Genomic DNA, 18,397 nt, shown 5'->3' with positions numbered 1-18,397 from the left:
GTAACCAAGTCTAATGACATGAGCCTTATTTAAATGGGTTCAGAGAAGTCAACAGGTGTCGTCAATCATAATCACGCACATGAAGTTAAGAGGCCATGCCATGAAGCTAATTTGATTTGATTGTAACTTTTTTACATCACCAAAATTGATAATGTATGTTGCTGTATGTATACTTTTGACCTAGCAGATTTGATCACATTTTCAGTACTCATAATAAATTCATAAAAGAACCAAACTTCATGAATATTTTTTTGTGACAAACAAGTATGTGCTCCAATCACTCTATCACAAAAAAATAAGAGTTGTAGAAATTATTGGAAACTCAAGACAGCCATGATATTATGTCCTTCACAAGTGTATGTAAACTTTTGACCACGACCAAGATGTGCCTGTCTTCAGATCCTACTGCAAGTTTTGTAATCTGCATGGTCTTTACCAGCTAATAGCGCTACCTACAAGGGTGTGTGATTCCACCCAATCAACCATAGATCTCATTCTCACTTCAGACCGGCCTAAAATAAAAAATTGTGGGGTCATGATCTGTGGTCTTAGCGACCACTATCTAACCTTCTGCACCCGCAAAATAGCTAAACCCAAAGCCAATGGCCACATAACAGCCCAATCCAGATCCCTCAAAAAATACTCCAATGCCAATTTCAATTTAAAATGAGATGATTGGGACTGGTCCCCTGTGCTCGCGAGCAATCTGGTCGATGTTGCTTGGGATCGCTTCAAAACAGCGTTCCTAAAGATACTAAATGACATGGCTCCCGTGAAAACAGTCAGGATCAAAGCCCGCTCGGAACCATGGATGAATCCGGACCTATTAGCTGCCATAAAAGACAGAGACAGAAAATACTCTGAATACCAAAAATGTAAAACAGAAGTACATAAACAACCCAATAATATCAACCTCAAATCACTCCTTTCAACTCTCAAAAAGCAATGCAATAAATTAAGAAATAAGTCAACCAACCTGACTAAATCCTTAAAAAAAAATTACATTTACGACAAAATAGAGGAAAACACAAATAAGCCATGTGAGCTCTGGAAAATTCTCAACAACCAGCTTCCTGGTTGCAGCCAGAAACTTAAAACCAGACTCACCAACATCAGCATCAAGGAGGGTGACTCCCTCATTACTGACAAAATGGAGGTAGCTAGCAGACTTAACACCTTTTTCACCAGCATAGCCGCAAACTCTGTCAACAAGCTGTCCCACCACTCTGGTCGCTTTGGTGTAGAACACATTAAAGCCTTCTACAGAAAGCTAGGCGTATCCAACGATGATTTCAAATTAGAAATGGTCACAGCTGATGAGGTGTTTAAAAAATTGAGCGCGCTCCACCCAAACAAGGCCACCGGCCTTGATAATATTCCCTCCAGATTCCTCAGGGACTCTGCCTCCATCATTGCCCCGATCATCACGCACATAATAAACCTATCAATTACACAAGGCCAAGTACCAAAAGATTTTAAGATAGCAATAGTAACTCCCCTCTTTAAAAAAGGAAGCAAATTGGAACCTGGCAACTACCGACCTGTTTCTATTCTCAGTTCCATTTCGAAAGTAATGGAGAAAATAGTTTATGAACAGGTCGATAGTTACCTGGCCACTAATAAACTCATGTACAAATTCCAATCCGGCTTCAGAACTAACCACTCCACTGACACATGCCTTCTCTATCTGACCGACCACATCAAACATGAGGTGGACGCGGGCAAATACTGCGGCATGGTCATGCTGGACCTTCAGAAGGCCTTTGACACCGTTAACCACGCTATACTGTTGGATAAGCTCAGAGCAATCGGATTTAACAAAACCTCATGGAGCTGGATGCAATCTTACTTGGAGGGGAGGGAGCAGGTGGTAGAGGTGAACGGCACCGTGTCCCCCCCCTCTCGGTGAGCTGTGGAGTCCCCCAAGGCAGTATATTGGGACCTTTACTGTTCCTAATATACATAAACGACTTGTCATCGGCATGCGACTGTGAATTGTTTTTGTTTGCGGATGACTCGGCCCTGCTGGTATCCGGCAAGGACAAGTCACAGGTGGAGAAAATCCTCAGTGCTGAGCTCTGTAGAACTTGCACCTGGCTCGCTGACAACAAGCTATCCATACACTTGGGTAAAACGGAATCCATCCTGTTTGGGTCCCACATCAACCTTAAGAAAGTCAATGACTTCACTGTAAAAGTGGGTGACATTGTTATCACCAGGAAAGATGAGGTCACCTACCTAGGTTCCATTCTAGAGGCTAATCTTTCCTGTGATAAAATGGCAACCGAGGTAATCAGAAAGGTTAACCAACGAACGAGATTTCTCTACAGAATCTCCTCTCTGGTCAACAAAAGCACCATGAGGATTCTGGCGGGAACTCTCGTTCAACCCTTTTTCGATTACGCATGCACCTCCTGGTACCCTAGCACCTCCAAAACCCTCAAATCTAAACTCCAAACATCCCAGAACAAGCTAGTCAGGTTACTTCTAGACCTCCACCCCAGATCCCACCTCACTCCTACCCAGTTCTCCAAAGTGGGCTGGCTCAAGGTGGAGGACAGGGTTAAACAACTTGTACTGAGCCTAGTCTATAAAATCCACTACACCTCCCTGATACCGAAGTATATGTCAAACTACTTCCTTAACGTAAATGACCGCCATAACCACAACACCAGGGGGAGCTCCACTAACCACGTTAAACCCAGATTCCGAACTAACAAAGGTCTTAACTCATTTTCTTTCTATGCCACATCAATGTGGAATGCGCTCCCAACAGTTATAAAAGAAAGGGCATCTCTATCCTCCTTCAAAACCGCAATACAAGTTCACCTCCAGGCAGCTACAACCCTAAACTAACACCCTCCCCGGATTGCTAATAATCAAATGTAAACAATCAAATGCAGATACTTTTTCTTATGCCTTCTGATCTCTCTCTCTCTCTCTCTCTCTCTCTCTCTCTCTCTCTATGTCCACTACTTGCTGTCCATATCCTAACCCTCCTCCCCCTCCACACCCCTGATTGTAAATAATGTAAATAATTCAATGTGATTATCTTGTGTGATGACTGTATTACGATGATAGTATATATCTGATAGTATATATCTGTATCATGAATCAATTGTGGACCCCGACTTAAAGAAGTTGAAAAACTTATTCGGGTGTTACCATTTAGTGGTCAATTGTACGGAATATGTACTTCACTGTGCAACCTACTAATAAAAGTCTCAATCAATCAATCATTCAATCAAAGACTGTGTGTGTTTGTGGGTGTATATATATATATATATATATCTTTATATATATATATATATATATATATATATATATATATATATATATATATATATATATATATATATATATATATATATATATATATATATATATATATATATATATATATATACACTACCGTTCAAAAGTTTGGGGTCACCCAAACAATTTTGTGGAATAGCCTTCATTTCTAAGAACAAGAATAGACTGTCGAGTTTCAGATGAAAGTTCTCTTTTTCTGGCCATTTTGAGCGTTTAATTGACCCCACAAATGGGATGCTCCAGAAACTCAATCTGCTCAAAGGAAGGTCAGTTTTGTAGCTTCTGTAACGAGCTAAACTGTTTTCAGATGTGTGAACATGATTGCACAAGGGTTTTCTAATCATCAATTAGCCTTCTGAGCCAATGAGCAAACACATTGTACCATTAGTACACTGGAGTGATAGTTGCTGGAAATGGGCCTCTATACACCTATGTTGATATTGCACCAAAAACCAGACATTTGCAGCTAGAATAGTCATTTACCACATTAGCATGTATAGAGTGTATTTCTTTAAAGTTAAGACTAGTTTAAAGTTATCTTCATTGAAAAGTACAGTGCTTTTCCTTCAAAAATAAGGACATTTCAATGTGACCCCAAACTTTTGAACGGTAGTGTATATATTCCCTTCTTTCTTGACTATGTTTACTCAATGCAAAATAATACAAATATATTTATTTGTGATAATCTAAATTAATCCACAGCAACCCTGGGATTTATCTGGTAAACAAACTAATTGTTAAACAGCATTACTGAATTTATTTCAAAAAAGCCTTACGCTATTAGGCTGATTCAGAGTTTAAATGCCATGTCCTTCAAAATGCGTCATAAAGAATGTTGTATGCAAACAGTCTGCAAGTGTGCTTTTCACTGCAGGAGGGAACTGGTGCAGGGGAGAAGCAGGATCCAGCGGCAGAATTAGGGTGCAAGGCCAAAGTGAAGGCAAAGAGTGCTGACCTGCCCATCGTGGCCAACAACATCAGACAGCTCGACCGTGAAGTGCTCTGCAACTTTGTCCAGTATGAGGTGAGTGCCTTTCATGGTCTTCCATCAACACCTCTTAAAAATCAAGGTTATAGCCAAGCCACTAACATAATCACAGAGGCAATGACTGAACAGATGACACGCTTTATTACAAACTTTTTACTAAAGCTTTATGACTAGTGTGTATAGATGCCATGTCTCAAGTTATCTCTCTTGAATTAACTTCTCAATTATTACTTTTTTTATGCCACTCTTTGGGGACATTTTTTTTTATTTCACTTTGACAATATGATAAAGCCGTGTAATGTTAGAACCTCTTTGGAACTAACAATTCTCATCCATCTTCGTGGCAGCTGCATCCTTTAGGCAATGGGAATTTCTGTGTGGATACAAAGACTTGAATCTAACAACTAATATACCTTTAATAACTAAAGTACAGGATCAAAGTCTGTGTACTATATGTCCTCCACTGTTGTGCTCAATTATTGTTTCTGTCAAGCCCCGTCTAGGAGACAAAAAATGTTCACACACACCCTAAATTAAAATCCTAATGAGAACCTGACATTATTTATTTATTTTTATACCCATTAGTGGTAAACTAAAGTGTTATGTACTTGGTCATATTTCCTGGTGGACCCTGTTGATTATTTCCAGGACTGCTTCCACCTAGCTGGAGGCATGTTTATCATTCAAGAATGGAAAAACACACGAATACTGGAAGTCCCTTGCCTATCGTGGCGCACCCTGACACCTCACCATATTGGAAAAGCACTGAATTAAGCAAATGTTTACTGTTCAGCCTGTTATATTCTACCAAGTGATATATTCTACTGTATATACAATGGTACTTCAGTTTTTGTATGGTGAAGCTTTGCTTTCCGCTACCTTACATTGGGTTTCGCACTATATTTGATGGGAAATGCTCTCAATTTAGAAAGTTTTACTCCCCAAAAATGTGAACATGATTGGAATCATACAGAAAATACATCTATAACACGGAACAGTAGACCAATATCAATATTAATTTTAGGTAATATTTATTCGTTATTTTTACTTATGATAAGTGCTTCCCTAATGATTAAGGTTGTAGTTGTCAACCATTTTTATATTCCAGAGAGCTTCACATCTCAGACTATTTCCAATCTGCCTCTGTTTTATCTACCGGGTTTCTGTACATTCTTTCTAATAACAATAGTATTTGAATTTTGTTTCAAACTGCAGTTTGACTCGACGTACAATATGTAACATATCTTTTGCGAGAAAAAACTATTTCAAATAATAAATTTGATATTCTTACAAAAATGCATTGTACAGTACAAATAAAGGCCTTCCACCTAATAAATGCCTTTCTCCCCCCGACACTCTGGCCTTTATGGGACTATATGCTATACATGGATTATATTAATATTAACATATTTATTGAATATTGTTTATCAAATATTATTACAATTTATAGTTGAATACTGTACATAGACACTCCTGGCGACTATAAGTGTTTTCCTAAACTGCGTGTGTATGGAGCAGCTGTGATTGCAATAAACCTATATTATGGTGTATTGGTGGCCATTTTCCTCTACCATCTTTCCCATGATAACAAATATGCTCTTGTCTCTTGGTCACAGCATCAGATGATTGTGCAGGACAAACTGGTGAAAGAAGTGAATGATGCTAAAAATGCTGTGGAGGAATATGTATATGATCTCCGCAACAAACTCTGTGGAATCTATGAAAAATATATTACAGAGGAAGTAAGTGTCTTGTAAAAAAAACATCATATATTGAAGTATTTTATATATATAATACATAAATGTGTCTCCCGCATATAGGACAGTAACCGGTGACATTGCTGCTGGAGGACACTGAGAACTGGCTGTATGAGGAAGGAGCGCACCAGCCAAAGATGTCTATCTGCAAAAACTAGATGCACTCAAGGTTTGTTTTAATGTACTCCACAGACTCCCTTTTAATTTTTTATGGAAGCTGATTGTCTCATCCTTTGCAGAATTTGGGTCAACCTATTCACGATCGGCACCGAGAGCACGAGGACCGGCCGAAGGCTTTTGAAGAGCTTAGCAAGAGGCTTCAAGTCTATGTGAAGTTTGTCAACTCTTACAGACAAAAGGTGCTTTTTACTGTGCAATTCACTGCATCCCATTTTAAAATGAACACAGGTATTTATCCTTTAGGTCAGGGGTCGCCAACCTTTACCACTCAAAGAGCCATTTTGACCCGTTTCACAAATTAAAGAAAACAATGGGGAACCACAAAACTCTTTTGAAATTTTAAAATGAAATAAAACAGCTCATACACACCTGGTCTGCTGGAGAATAAGAAGATGCAGCAAGAGAGATTAGTGTTGTAAACACTAAAAATGAAAGACTGGAGCGAAACACAGAAAGTGTTTCTGGCATAAAGAATCTCTTGCATTTACTCTGAAATCAAACACAAGCTGTCATGAAAAGTATTCGCTGCGGTAGCGGAGATCTAGATATTCAGGACACCTCCACAAGCCCAGGTCATTTGCATTACCATTGCCGTGAAAGGCGAAATGTGGAAACATGCAGAGCACCTCCACATGTGTGCGGACTAGCTTATGACTAGCGGGAGTCATGACTATAGTGATAGTGCTTCTATTGTTTAGTGACACTTTGCCCTCCTGGGGAAATTGATAAAATAGGGTTGTTTATTTTTTTATGGCACATTAAAGAGCTAAAATTATCAAAAACCAAAACCAAAACCAGTGAAATTGGCACGTTGTGTAAAACGTAAATAAAAACAGAATACAATGATTTACAGATTATTTTCAACTTATATTCAATTGAATAGACTGCAAAGACAAGATACTTAACATTTGAACTGGAAACTATATTTTTTGCAAATATTAGCTCATTTGGAATTTGATGCCTGCAACATGTTTCAAAAAAGCTGCACAAGTGGCAAAAAAGACTGAGAAAGTTGAGGAATGCCCATCAAACACTTATTTGGAACATCCCACAGGTGAACAGGCTAATTGGGAACAGGTGGGTGCCATGATTGGGTAAAAAAAGCAGCTTCCAGGAAATGCTCACTCATTCACAAACAAGGATGGGGCGAGGGTCACCACTTTGTGAACAAATGTGTGAGCGAATTGTCGACCAGTTTAAGAACAACATTTCTCAATGAGCTATTGCAAGGAATTTAGGGATTTCACCATCTACTGCGCCATATTTCTAACATGAATGTGGCTGAAACTATCCGTTCCGACCGAGGCAGTTAGCATTGAGGGGCTAACTATGTTTCGGTCGGACAGGAGCAGAACTCTCACTGGTAAATCCCGAGGCGGTGGTGTTTGTATATACGTCAATAACAACTGGTGCAATAATGGGAAGATGTCACTGCTCTCCTGATGTAGAACTATTAACTATAAAATGCAGGCCATTTTATTTACCCAGGGAATTCAGTGCTATGATCTTCACAGCAGTGTACATTCCTCCCAGTGCTAACACCAAAGAAGCTTTGAATGCTTTGTACTGCTCCATTAATGAACTGCAATCTCCACATCCAGAGGGAGTTTTCATCGTGGCAGGGGATTTTAATCAAGCTAACATGAAAACTGTGTTCCCTCATTTCCATCAATATGTGAATTTTGCAACCAGGGGTGGAAGCAAGCTGGACTTGGTTATAGTAATATTAAACAGGCGTATAAAGCTGCACCACGCCCCCACCTTGGCTCCTCAGACCATCTATCTGTGATGCTAATTCCTGCATACAAGCCCCTGCTGATCAGGAAGCAAGCTACAATGAAGCAGGTGAGGACCTGGCCAGAGGGAGCAATGTCAGCATTACAATACTGCTTTGAAACCACAGACTGGGACATGTTCAAGGCAGCCGCCACCGAAAATCATCACACATGTGTGGAGGAGTTTGCAGAGTCTGTGTCCGCATACATTCAGACGTGCATGGAGGATGTCAGTGTGATCAAGAACATCCCCACACGGGCCAACGAGAAACCCTGGATGAACAGTGAGGTACGTGCAATGCTGAAGGCTCGGAACAAGGCTTTTAAGTCTGGCGACATGGTAGCATTAAAAGCAGCCAGAGCTAACCTGAACCGTGCCATTAAGGTTGCAAAGCGTGCTCACAGTCAGAAAGGGCAGGACTTCTTCGACAACCCCACAAACACTAGACGAATGTGGCAGGGCATACAGGTCATCACAGACTATAAAGCTGCCCCCTGTCCCTGTGACAACAGTATCAGCTTCCTAAATGACCTTAACAACTACTTTGCAAAGTTTGAGGCACTTAACACCACTCCGGCGAGAAAATCCATCCCTCGCCCTGATGAGCAGCCGCTCAACCTGGACATAGCGGATGTCCGGGAAACCCTGAGGAGAGTGAACCCCCGGAAAGCACCGGGACCTGATGACATTCCGGGCAAAATGCTTAAGGGATGTGCAGACCAGCTGGTTGGGGTTCTCACAGACATGTTCAACATCTCGCTGACCCAGGCTGTGGTACCATCATGCTTTAAGACGGCCACAATCATTCCAGTGCCTAAAAAACCCACAATCTCCTCCCTCAATGATTACCGCCCCGTTGCACTCACCCCCATCATAATGAAGTGCTTCGGGAGGCTGGTAAAGGAATATATTGTCTCCAGACTTCCCCCCACATTCGACCCATACCAGTTTGCTTGTCGCCCTAACCCAGGGGTCGGCAACCTTTACCACTCAGAGCCATTTTGATCAGTTTCACAAATTAAAGAAAACAATGGGAGCCACAAAACTCTTTTGAAATTTAAAATGAAATAACACTGCATACAAAGTTTTTTTTTTTGCTTTGTGCTATGTATAAACCAGGGGTCTCAGACACGCAGCCCGCACTTTAATATGTAAATGTAATGTTCGTGCGGCCCGCAAGTTTTATATGAATGGTGCTTGACAGCGTCATACTTGCCAACCCTCCCGATTTTTCCGGGAGACTCACGAATTTCAGGACAATTACTCTCTCGGATGTCTGCTGATTTTCACCCAAACAACAATAATAAGGGCGTGCCGTGATGGCACTGCCTTTAGCAGCCCTCTATACTTGGTCAACAGCCATACAGGTCACACTGAGGGTGGCCGTATAAACAACTGTAACACTCTTAGTAATATGCGCCACACTGTTAACCCACACCAAACAAGAATGACAAACACATTTGGGGAGAACATCTGCACCATAACACAACATAAACACAACAGAACAAATACCCAGAATCCCATGCATCTCTAACTCTTCCGGGCTACATTATACACCCCCGCTACCACCAAACCCCGCACCCCCCCACCCCCACCCTCCGTGCGTCGGTTGAGGTGGGCGGGGTTGGGGGGGGGGGGTGCGGGGTTTGGTGGTAGCGGGGGTGTATAATGTAGCCCGGAAGAGTTAGGGATGCAAGGGATTCTGGGTATTTGTTCTGTTGTGTTTATGTTGTGTTACGGTGCGGATGTTCTCCCGAAATGTGTTTGTCATTCTTGTTTGGTGTGGGTTCACAGTGTGGCGCATATTTGTAACAGTGTTAAAGTTGTTTATACGGAGGGGTTAGTGCGTCTGCCTCATAATACGAAGGTCTGAGTAGTCTTGGGTTCAATCCCGGGTTCGGGATCTTTCTGTGTGGAGTTTGCATGTCCTCCCCGTGACTGCGTGGGTTCGCTCCGGGTACTCCGGCTTCCTCCCACCTCCAAAGACATGCACATGGGGATAGGTTGATTGGCAACACTAAATTGGCCCTAGTGTGTGAATGTGAGTGTGAATGTTGTCTGTCTATCTGTGTTGGCCCTGTGATGAGGTGGCGACTTGTCCAGGGTGTACCCTGCCTTCCACCCGATTGTAGCTGAGATAGGCTCCAGCGCCCCCCGCGACCCCGAAGGGAATAAGCGGTAGAAAATGGATGGATGGATACGGCCACCCTCAGTGTGACCTGTATGGCTGTTGACCAAGTATGCCTTGCAGTCACTTACGTGTGTGAGCAGAGGCCGCATAAAACATGTGACTGGGCCGGCACGCAGATATTATGGTGAAAAAGCGGACGCAACGACAGGTTGTAGAGGACGCTAATAAAGCCAGTGCCATCACGGCACGCCCTCGATATTGTTGTCCGGGTGGAAATCGGAGAATATTTGCCCCGGGAGATTTCCGGGAGAGGCACTGAAATCCGGAAGTCTCCCGGAAAAATCGGAAGGGTCGGCAAGTATGCAGCTGAGCCGCATCAGAGTGGTCAAAGAGCCGCATGCGGCTCCGGAGCTGCGGGTTGCCTACCCCTGCTATAGGTAATACATCCACAGTCGTAGCTCACTTTACAAACCTAATTAGTTCTGTGACAGAGCTCTTAACTCAAAACACTTGTATCTGAAATCAAGGTCCCTCGTTGAAATGAATTCAAATCAATTTGTTTAAGGCTTGCCTCCTCTCAAAACAGCACAATGCTAACTTTTAACATGCCTTTTAAATATAAAAACTATCTTTTAGATACGATAATTTTATGAAAACAATACAATAGAATGTACTACTAACAAGACAGTAGTTTTATGAAGTAATGTAACATTAAAGGCCTACTGAAATGAAATTGTTTTATTTAAACGGGGATAGCAGATCCATTCTGTGTGTCATACTTGATCATTTCGCGATATTGCCATATTTTTGCTGAAAGGATTTAGTAGAGAACATCGACGATAAAATTCGCAACTTTTGGTCGCTGATAAAAAAAGCCTTGCCTGTACCGAAAGTAGCGTGACGTCGTAGGTTGAAGGGCTCCTCACATTTCCCCATTGTTTACACCAGCAGCGAGAGCGATTCGGACCGAGAAAACGACGATTACCCCATTAATTTGCGGGAGGATGAAAGATTTGTGGATGAGGAACTTGAGAGTGAAGGACTAGAGTGCAGTGCAGGACGTATCTTTTTTCTCTCTGACCGTAACTTAGGTACAAGCTGGCTCATTGGATTCCACACTTTCTCCTTTTTCTATTGTGGATCACGGATTTGTATTTTTAACCACCTCGGATACTATATCCTCTTGAAAATGAGAGTCCAGAACGCGAAATGGACATTCACAGTGACTTTTATCTCCACGACAATACATCGGTGAAGCACTTTAGCTACAGAGCTAACGTGATAGCATCGTGCTTAAATGCAGATAGAAACAAAAGAAATAAGCCCCTGACTGGAAGGATAGACAGCAGATCAACAATACTACTATCAGGAGACACTGAACCAAACACTGGACCTGTAACCACACGGTTAATGCTGTGCCGCCTGTTGAAACCTAGCAATGCTGTTGCTAACAACGCCATTGAAGCTGACTTAGCTACGGGACCTCATCAGAGCTATGATAAAAACATAAGCACTCCACCTACGCCAGCCCTCATCTGCTCATCAACACCCGTGCTCACCTGCGTTTCAGCGATCGACGGCGCGACGAAGGACTTCACCCGATCATCGATGCGGTCGGCGGCTAGCGTCGGATAGCGCGTCTGCTATCCTCAAAGTCCTCCTGGTTGTGTTGCTGCACCCAGCCGCTAATACACCGATCCCACCTACAACTTTCTTCTTTGCAGTCTCCATTGTTCATTAAAAAAATTGCAAAAGATTCACCAACACAGATGTCCAGAATACTGTGGAATTTTGCGATGAAAACAGCGCTTTTTGTATTGAGATACAATGTGTCCGAATACCTCCGTTTCAACCATTGACGTCACGCGCAAACGTCATCATACATAGACGTTTTCAACCGGAAGTTGCGTGGGAAATTTAAAATTGCACTTTATAAGTTAACCCGGCCGTATTGGCATGTGTTGCAATGTTAAGATTTCATCATTGATATATAAACTATCAGACTGCGTGGTCGGTAGTAGTGGGTTTCAGTAGGCCTTTAAAGTACATCTTTTACCTTGGAGACTGGATTTCTTCGGTAACTGCTTCCAGCTGCTTCTCCGTCCAGGGTTGGAAATCAGTTTTAAAAGCTATTAGCTAATGCAAGACCAGGGCCCGTATTCCTAAAGATTTTGACAATCCTCAGAGAGCGCCTAACTTAACCTAAAAAAAAATCCTAGCAAGGAGTCTGAGCTTATGAGTGATCCCAGAACTTTATCAGAACTCTTGAGCAAAGAATGGACAGAGACTTCTTTGTTAGTGAGTTGAGTTGGGTTGAGTTTGTGTTTATTTCGAACATGCATGCATACAACATAATACATCACAATTTCCAGTTTCTCAATTCAACATGTTCAAAAAGGAGTAGGAAGAAGCAGAGCTTATTTAATCCTACCCCTTTTCCTTTACATAACAGTTGCTTAAAACTTTTGTTCACTTCCTGTTCTCAATGTATTCACAATATACTCCATAAGTAATAACATTAAAAAGAATTAAATAAATAATAATTAGTGTTTCCCCCACAAAATGTGGTGTCTCTCCAACGGACAGACTGGGGAAGAGGGTGGGCGGGTGTAAGAATTGGTGTAACTTGGCCTGTCGCCATCACGTCTCCACCTCGTCGCTGCCACCACAGCTTGGGGGGCAATAGACTACAGACTGCGGAGAAGTAGGCCGGCTTCGTCGCGTGAAGAAGCCTACAACTTTTGGTTGTGTTTTTCGTTCCATTTGCTGAATGGCGCTATACATCTCGATATTTTTTCCGTAAAGTAAAAACAAAACAGTCCTAATTACCTGAGATACTAAGTATGTCATTATTATGACTTAGTAAGTCAATATTGTCATTATAAAATAATGGCAAAATAATGACCTTACTAAGTCAAAATAATGACTTACGAAGTCAAATTAATGACTTACTGTAAGTAAGCGTTTGCAATAAGCGTTTGGAAAAAAAGAGTTAAAAGTGGGGCCACATGCTGACATATGCTCAACTCATCATGCTTAATTTATTGCAGCATTTGGGAAGCCTGTAGTTGATTTTTATTATGTAATTGTTATATTTTTATCAACATGTGATAGCAGGGACCCTGCAATTCAAAACTAGGCTGCTACATTACTAATGATTAATGTAACTATAGCTGAAAAAAATAGTACAACAGCAATAGGAGAGACTATTCATCCCTGAACACCATGGAGTTCATGTAGGCTATGATGCAGTTACATTACTATATTAAAGGCCTACTGAAATGAGATTTTCTTATTTAAACGGGGATAGCAAATCCATTCTATGTGTCATACTTGATCATTTCGCTATATTGCCATATTTTTGCTGAAAGGATTTAGTACAGAACATCGACGATAAAGTTCGCAACTTTTGGTCGCTGATAAAAAAGTCTTGCCTGTACCGGAAGTAGCGTGACGTCACAGGTTGTGGAGCTCCTCACATCTGCACATTGTTTACAATCATGGCCACAAGCAGCGAGAGCGATTCGGACCGAAAAAGCGACGATTTCCCCATTAATTTGAGCAAGGATGAAAGATTCGTGGATGAGGAAAGTGAGAGTGAAGGACTAGAGGGCAGTGGAAGCGATTTAGATAGGGAAGATACTGTGAGAGGCGGGTGGGACCTGATATTCAGCTGGGAATGACTAAAACAGTAAATAAACACAAGACATATATATACTCTATTAGCCACAACACAACCAGGCTTATATTTAATATGCCACAAATGAATCCTGCATAACAAACACCTCCCCCCTCCCGTCCATATAACCCGCCAATACAAATCAAACACCCGCACAACACACTCAATCCCACAGCCCAGAGTACCGTTCACCTCCGTAAAGTTCATACAGCACATATATTTCCCCAAAGTTACGTACGTGACATGCACATAGCGGCACGCACGTACGGGCAAGCGATCAAATGTTTGGGAGCTGCAGCTGCGTACTCGTGGTACCGCGTATCCAACTCAAAGTCCTCCTGGTAAGAGTCTCTGTTGTCCCATCTCCACAAGCATGCGTATCCAACTCAAAGTCCTCCTGGTAAGAGTCTCTGTTGTCCCAGGCCAATGGTAAAGCTTGACTGTCATCGTTTGGGAATGTAAACAATGAAACACCGGCTACGTGTTTGTGTTGCTGCAGCCGACCGCTCATACACTGCTTCCCACCTACAGTTTCTTCTTTGCTATCTCCATTGTTCATTAAACAAATTGCAAAAGATTCACCAACACAGATGTCCAGAATACTGTGGAATTTTGCGATGAAAACAGACGACTTAAAGGCCTACTGAAATGAATTTTTAAAATTTAAACGGGAATAGCAGATCCATTCTATGTGTCATACTTGATCATTTCGCGATATTGCCATATTTTTGCTGAAAGGATTTAGTAGAGAAAATCGACGATAAAGTTCGCAACTTTTGCTCGCTGGTAAAAAAAGCCTTGCCTGTACCGGAAGTAGTGTGACGTCACAGGAGCTAGTATTCCTCACAATTCCCCGTTGTTTACAATGGAGCGAGAGATTCGGAGCAACAAAGCGACGATTACCCCATTAATTTGAGCGAGGATGAAAGATTCGTAGATGAGGAACGTTACAGTGAAGGACTAGAGAGGCAGTGATGGACGTATCTTTTTTCGCTCTGACCGTAACTTAGGTACAAGCTGGCTCATTGGATTCCACACTCTCTCCTTTTTCTATTGTGGATCACGGATTTGTATTTTAAACCACCTTGGATACTATATCCTCTTGAAAATGAGAGTCGAGCACGCGAAATGGACATTTAAAGTGACTTTTATCTCCACGGCAATACATCGGTGACACACTTAGCTACTGAGCTAACGTGATAGCATCGTTCTCAAATGAAGATAGAAACAAAAAAAATAAATCCCTGACTGGAAGGATAGACAGAAGATCAATACTATTAAACCATGTACATGTAACTACACGGTTAAAAATTCTCAGCCTGGTAAGGCTTAACAATGCTGTTGCTAACGACGCTAAGGCTAATTTAGCAACTTAGCAACCGGACCTCACAGAACTATGATAAAAACATTAGCGCTCCACCTACGCCAGCCAGCCCTCATCTTCCCATCAACAGCCGTGCTCACCTGCGTTCCAGCAATCGACGGCGCGACGAAGGACTTCATCCGTGGGTTTGGCGGCAAGCACCGGCTAGGCGTAGTAAGTAGTCCTTGTTGTGTTGCTGTAAGTATTGTACTTAGCCGCTAATACACCGATCGATCCCACCTACAACGTTCTTTGCAGCCTCCATTGTTCATTAAACAAATTGCAAAAGATTCACCAACACAGATGTCCAGAATACTGTGGAATTTTGTCGAAGAAAACAAGAGGTTTTTATATCGGGTCAGATGGGGTACAACCACTTCCCTGGATTTTGTGACGTCACACGCATACATCATATCCAAAGGAGTTTTTCAACTGGAAGTGTGGCGGGAATTTTAAAATTGCACTTTATAAGTTAACCCAGCCGTATTGGCATGTGCTTCAATGTTAAGATTTCATCATTGATATATAAACTATCAGACTGCGTGGTCGGTAGTAGTGGGTTTCAGTGGGCCTTTAATAGCTGGCCACAATGCTGTCCCAAAATGTCCGCTACAATCCGTGACGTCACGCGCAAGCGTCATCATACCGAGACGTTTTCAGCAGGGCGTGGTCGGTAGTAGTGAGTTTCAGTAGGCCTTTAATGGCCAGTTTAATTTAGAACACCATTTTATAAAATATATATATATATATATATATATATAAATATATATATATATATATATATATATATATATATATATATATATATATATATATATATATATATATATATATATATAATATATATATATATATATATATATATATACACACACTACCGTTCAAAAGTTTGGGGTCACATTGAAATGTCCTTATTTTTGAAGGAAAAGCACTGTACTTTTCAATGAAGATAACTTTAAACTAGTCTTAACTTTAAGAAATACACTCTATACATTGCTAATGTGGTAAATGACTACTCTAGCTGCAAATGTCTGGTTTTTGGTGCAATATCTACATAGGTGTATAGAGGCCCATTTCCAAAAACTATGACTCCAGTGTTCTAATGGTACAATGTGTTTGCTCATTGGCTCAGAAGGCTAATTGATGATTAGAAAACCCTTGTGCAATCATTTTCACACATCTGAAAACAGTTTAGCTCGTTACAGAAGCTACAAAACTGACCTTCCTTTGAGCAGATTGAGTTTCTGGAGCATCACATTTGTGGGGTCAATTAAACGCTCAAAATGGCCAGAAAAAGAGAACTTTCATCTGAAACTCGACAGTCTATTCTTGTTCTTACAAATGAAGGTTATTCCACAAAATTGTTTGGGTGACCCCAAACTTTTGAACGGTAGTGTATATATATATATATAAAAGTAGGGGCTATCTGCACCATCTGTCTTATCAGTTTGGGGGTCCTTGGCTTGGAAAACGTTGAAGAACCCTGCTTTAAATAGAAGTTTGATTTAATTTCAATTGAAACAAAGTTGCCTATTTTTCCGCATATTCACAGCTATTAATCTAATAATCAGTTTTGTCCAACTAATACATTCATTTAATGAACACTCTGAATTGTCCCTAGGATGAGCGTTACCAACACTTGAATGCAGAAGAGGTCAACACTGTGGAGAAGTGCATGAATGACACCATGATGTGGATGAACAGCCAGATGAATGCACAGAATAAACTGGCCATTACTCAAGACCCCATTGTCAAAGTAGCAGACATCGTTGCAAAAATTCAGGTATATGGTGTCTATTGTTCTTGTGTCATGTGATCCAAGCTAACGGCAGAACACTTCTGATTTCCAGGAAGTGCAGGATTTGTGCATCCCGGTGATCAACAGGTCCAAGCCCACCGTGGAAGAGGTACAGGAGATAAATGATAATGGCCACAATAATGATTCCACTGCTGCCAAACAAGGTCCAGATGGGACGGGCGATGCAAAGAGAAACCAGCAGACCAAATCCACCGCAAGAGAGATGGAAGTGGACTAAAGATGATTGCCCGGTATCTGAGCATCAATCATCGCTATGACGACCATCAGCAACCATGTAGACAGTAGGGGTAGTCTTGCAGTACCTGGGACCACTTCTCAATCCTTATCAGCCACAAATGTGGATTTAATGGCTTTGTTTTATTCTCATCTTTTTTCAGTTTACACTCTTGTGTCCATCATTTGTGTGACTACATTATAGTGTGCTTGTGCTCTCAAAGCTTCGAAAAATTAAAAGAAGAAACAATGCAACAGATCCAAATATTTCACCCCGTCCCTTGAAGGAAGCTTTTGCCTTCTGTGTTTTTTGTTGTAGAGTGTCAGCAGTAAACCCCATAGCTGTACTGGTGTAGTAAACAGTACCTGTTACCAAACTGTTCGTTTGTATGCAATAGTACTAATTATTTATATTTCTAATAGATTTCAGGCTATGTTAAAGTCTGCAGATGTTAAAGTCTATTTTAATATTTAACAAAAGCCACCATCATATTGAAGATTAAGAATAAAGAACACATTTCCTGTGGTGTCTGTAGGAAATGATGGGCTGCATATTTGTTGATTTCCATATAGGATTTGAAGATGACAAAATAAACTCAGCTGTGAGAAAAAACTATGTCATTATGGAATTATTGTATTTTTCTTAGTCAAATATGTGTATGTTGAAATGCAGCAGCAGGGGAGAATTAATACTGAAAATGATCAGTGTCAAGCGCTTCGAAGATCATGTGCAGGGTGTGGTCACTATAGAAAGGGGCGTGGTTATGCGTGCCCTGACGATGACGTTACCACGCAGGCCGATGGGCGCACAATTTCAAAATGGAAGCTACCGCAAAGTTTTGGAGGGGAACATAATCCGCCCTGCTCACTAGTGAGAACTGCTTCCTCCCACCTCCAAAGACATGCACCTGGGGATAGGCTGATTGGCAACACTAAATTGGCCCTAGTGTGTGAATGTGAGTGTGAATGTTGTCTGTCTATCTGTGTTGGCCCTGCGATGAGGTGGCGACTTGTCCAGGGTGTACGCCGCCTTCTGCCCGAATGCAGCTAAGATAGGCTCCAGCACCCCCCGCGACCCCAAAAAGGGACAAGCGGTAGAAAATGGATGGATGCCTTAGAATGTCGAAGATTAAATTTGCAGACGCCTACACGCGTTTTGAAAGTTGAAAATAGGCA

The 18,397-nt window shown here is 41.5% G+C and overlaps 1 protein-coding gene across 1 annotated transcript in view; it reads left to right on the top strand.

Annotated features, from left to right (window-relative positions):
* hspa4l (heat shock protein 4 like) overlaps positions 1 to 17,822 on the top strand; it is a 56,179-nt gene extending 38,357 nt beyond the window's left edge. The window contains 7 exon segments of the mRNA XM_062042210.1: positions 4,190 to 4,339; positions 5,920 to 6,051; positions 6,129 to 6,189; positions 6,192 to 6,229; positions 6,300 to 6,419; positions 16,811 to 16,972; positions 17,040 to 17,822. Coding sequence (XP_061898194.1) covers positions 4,190 to 4,339; positions 5,920 to 6,051; positions 6,129 to 6,189; positions 6,192 to 6,229; positions 6,300 to 6,419; positions 16,811 to 16,972; positions 17,040 to 17,225 — 849 coding nt within the window. The 3' untranslated portion in view covers positions 17,226 to 17,822.
* Positions 17,823 to 18,397: the final 575 nt, after the last annotated feature.

Source organism: Entelurus aequoreus, linkage group LG03 (assembly GCF_033978785.1).
Source record: "Entelurus aequoreus isolate RoL-2023_Sb linkage group LG03, RoL_Eaeq_v1.1, whole genome shotgun sequence".
Classification (NCBI taxonomy): domain Eukaryota; kingdom Metazoa; phylum Chordata; class Actinopteri; order Syngnathiformes; family Syngnathidae; genus Entelurus; species Entelurus aequoreus.
This window is presented reverse-complemented; position numbering and strand designations above follow the sequence as displayed.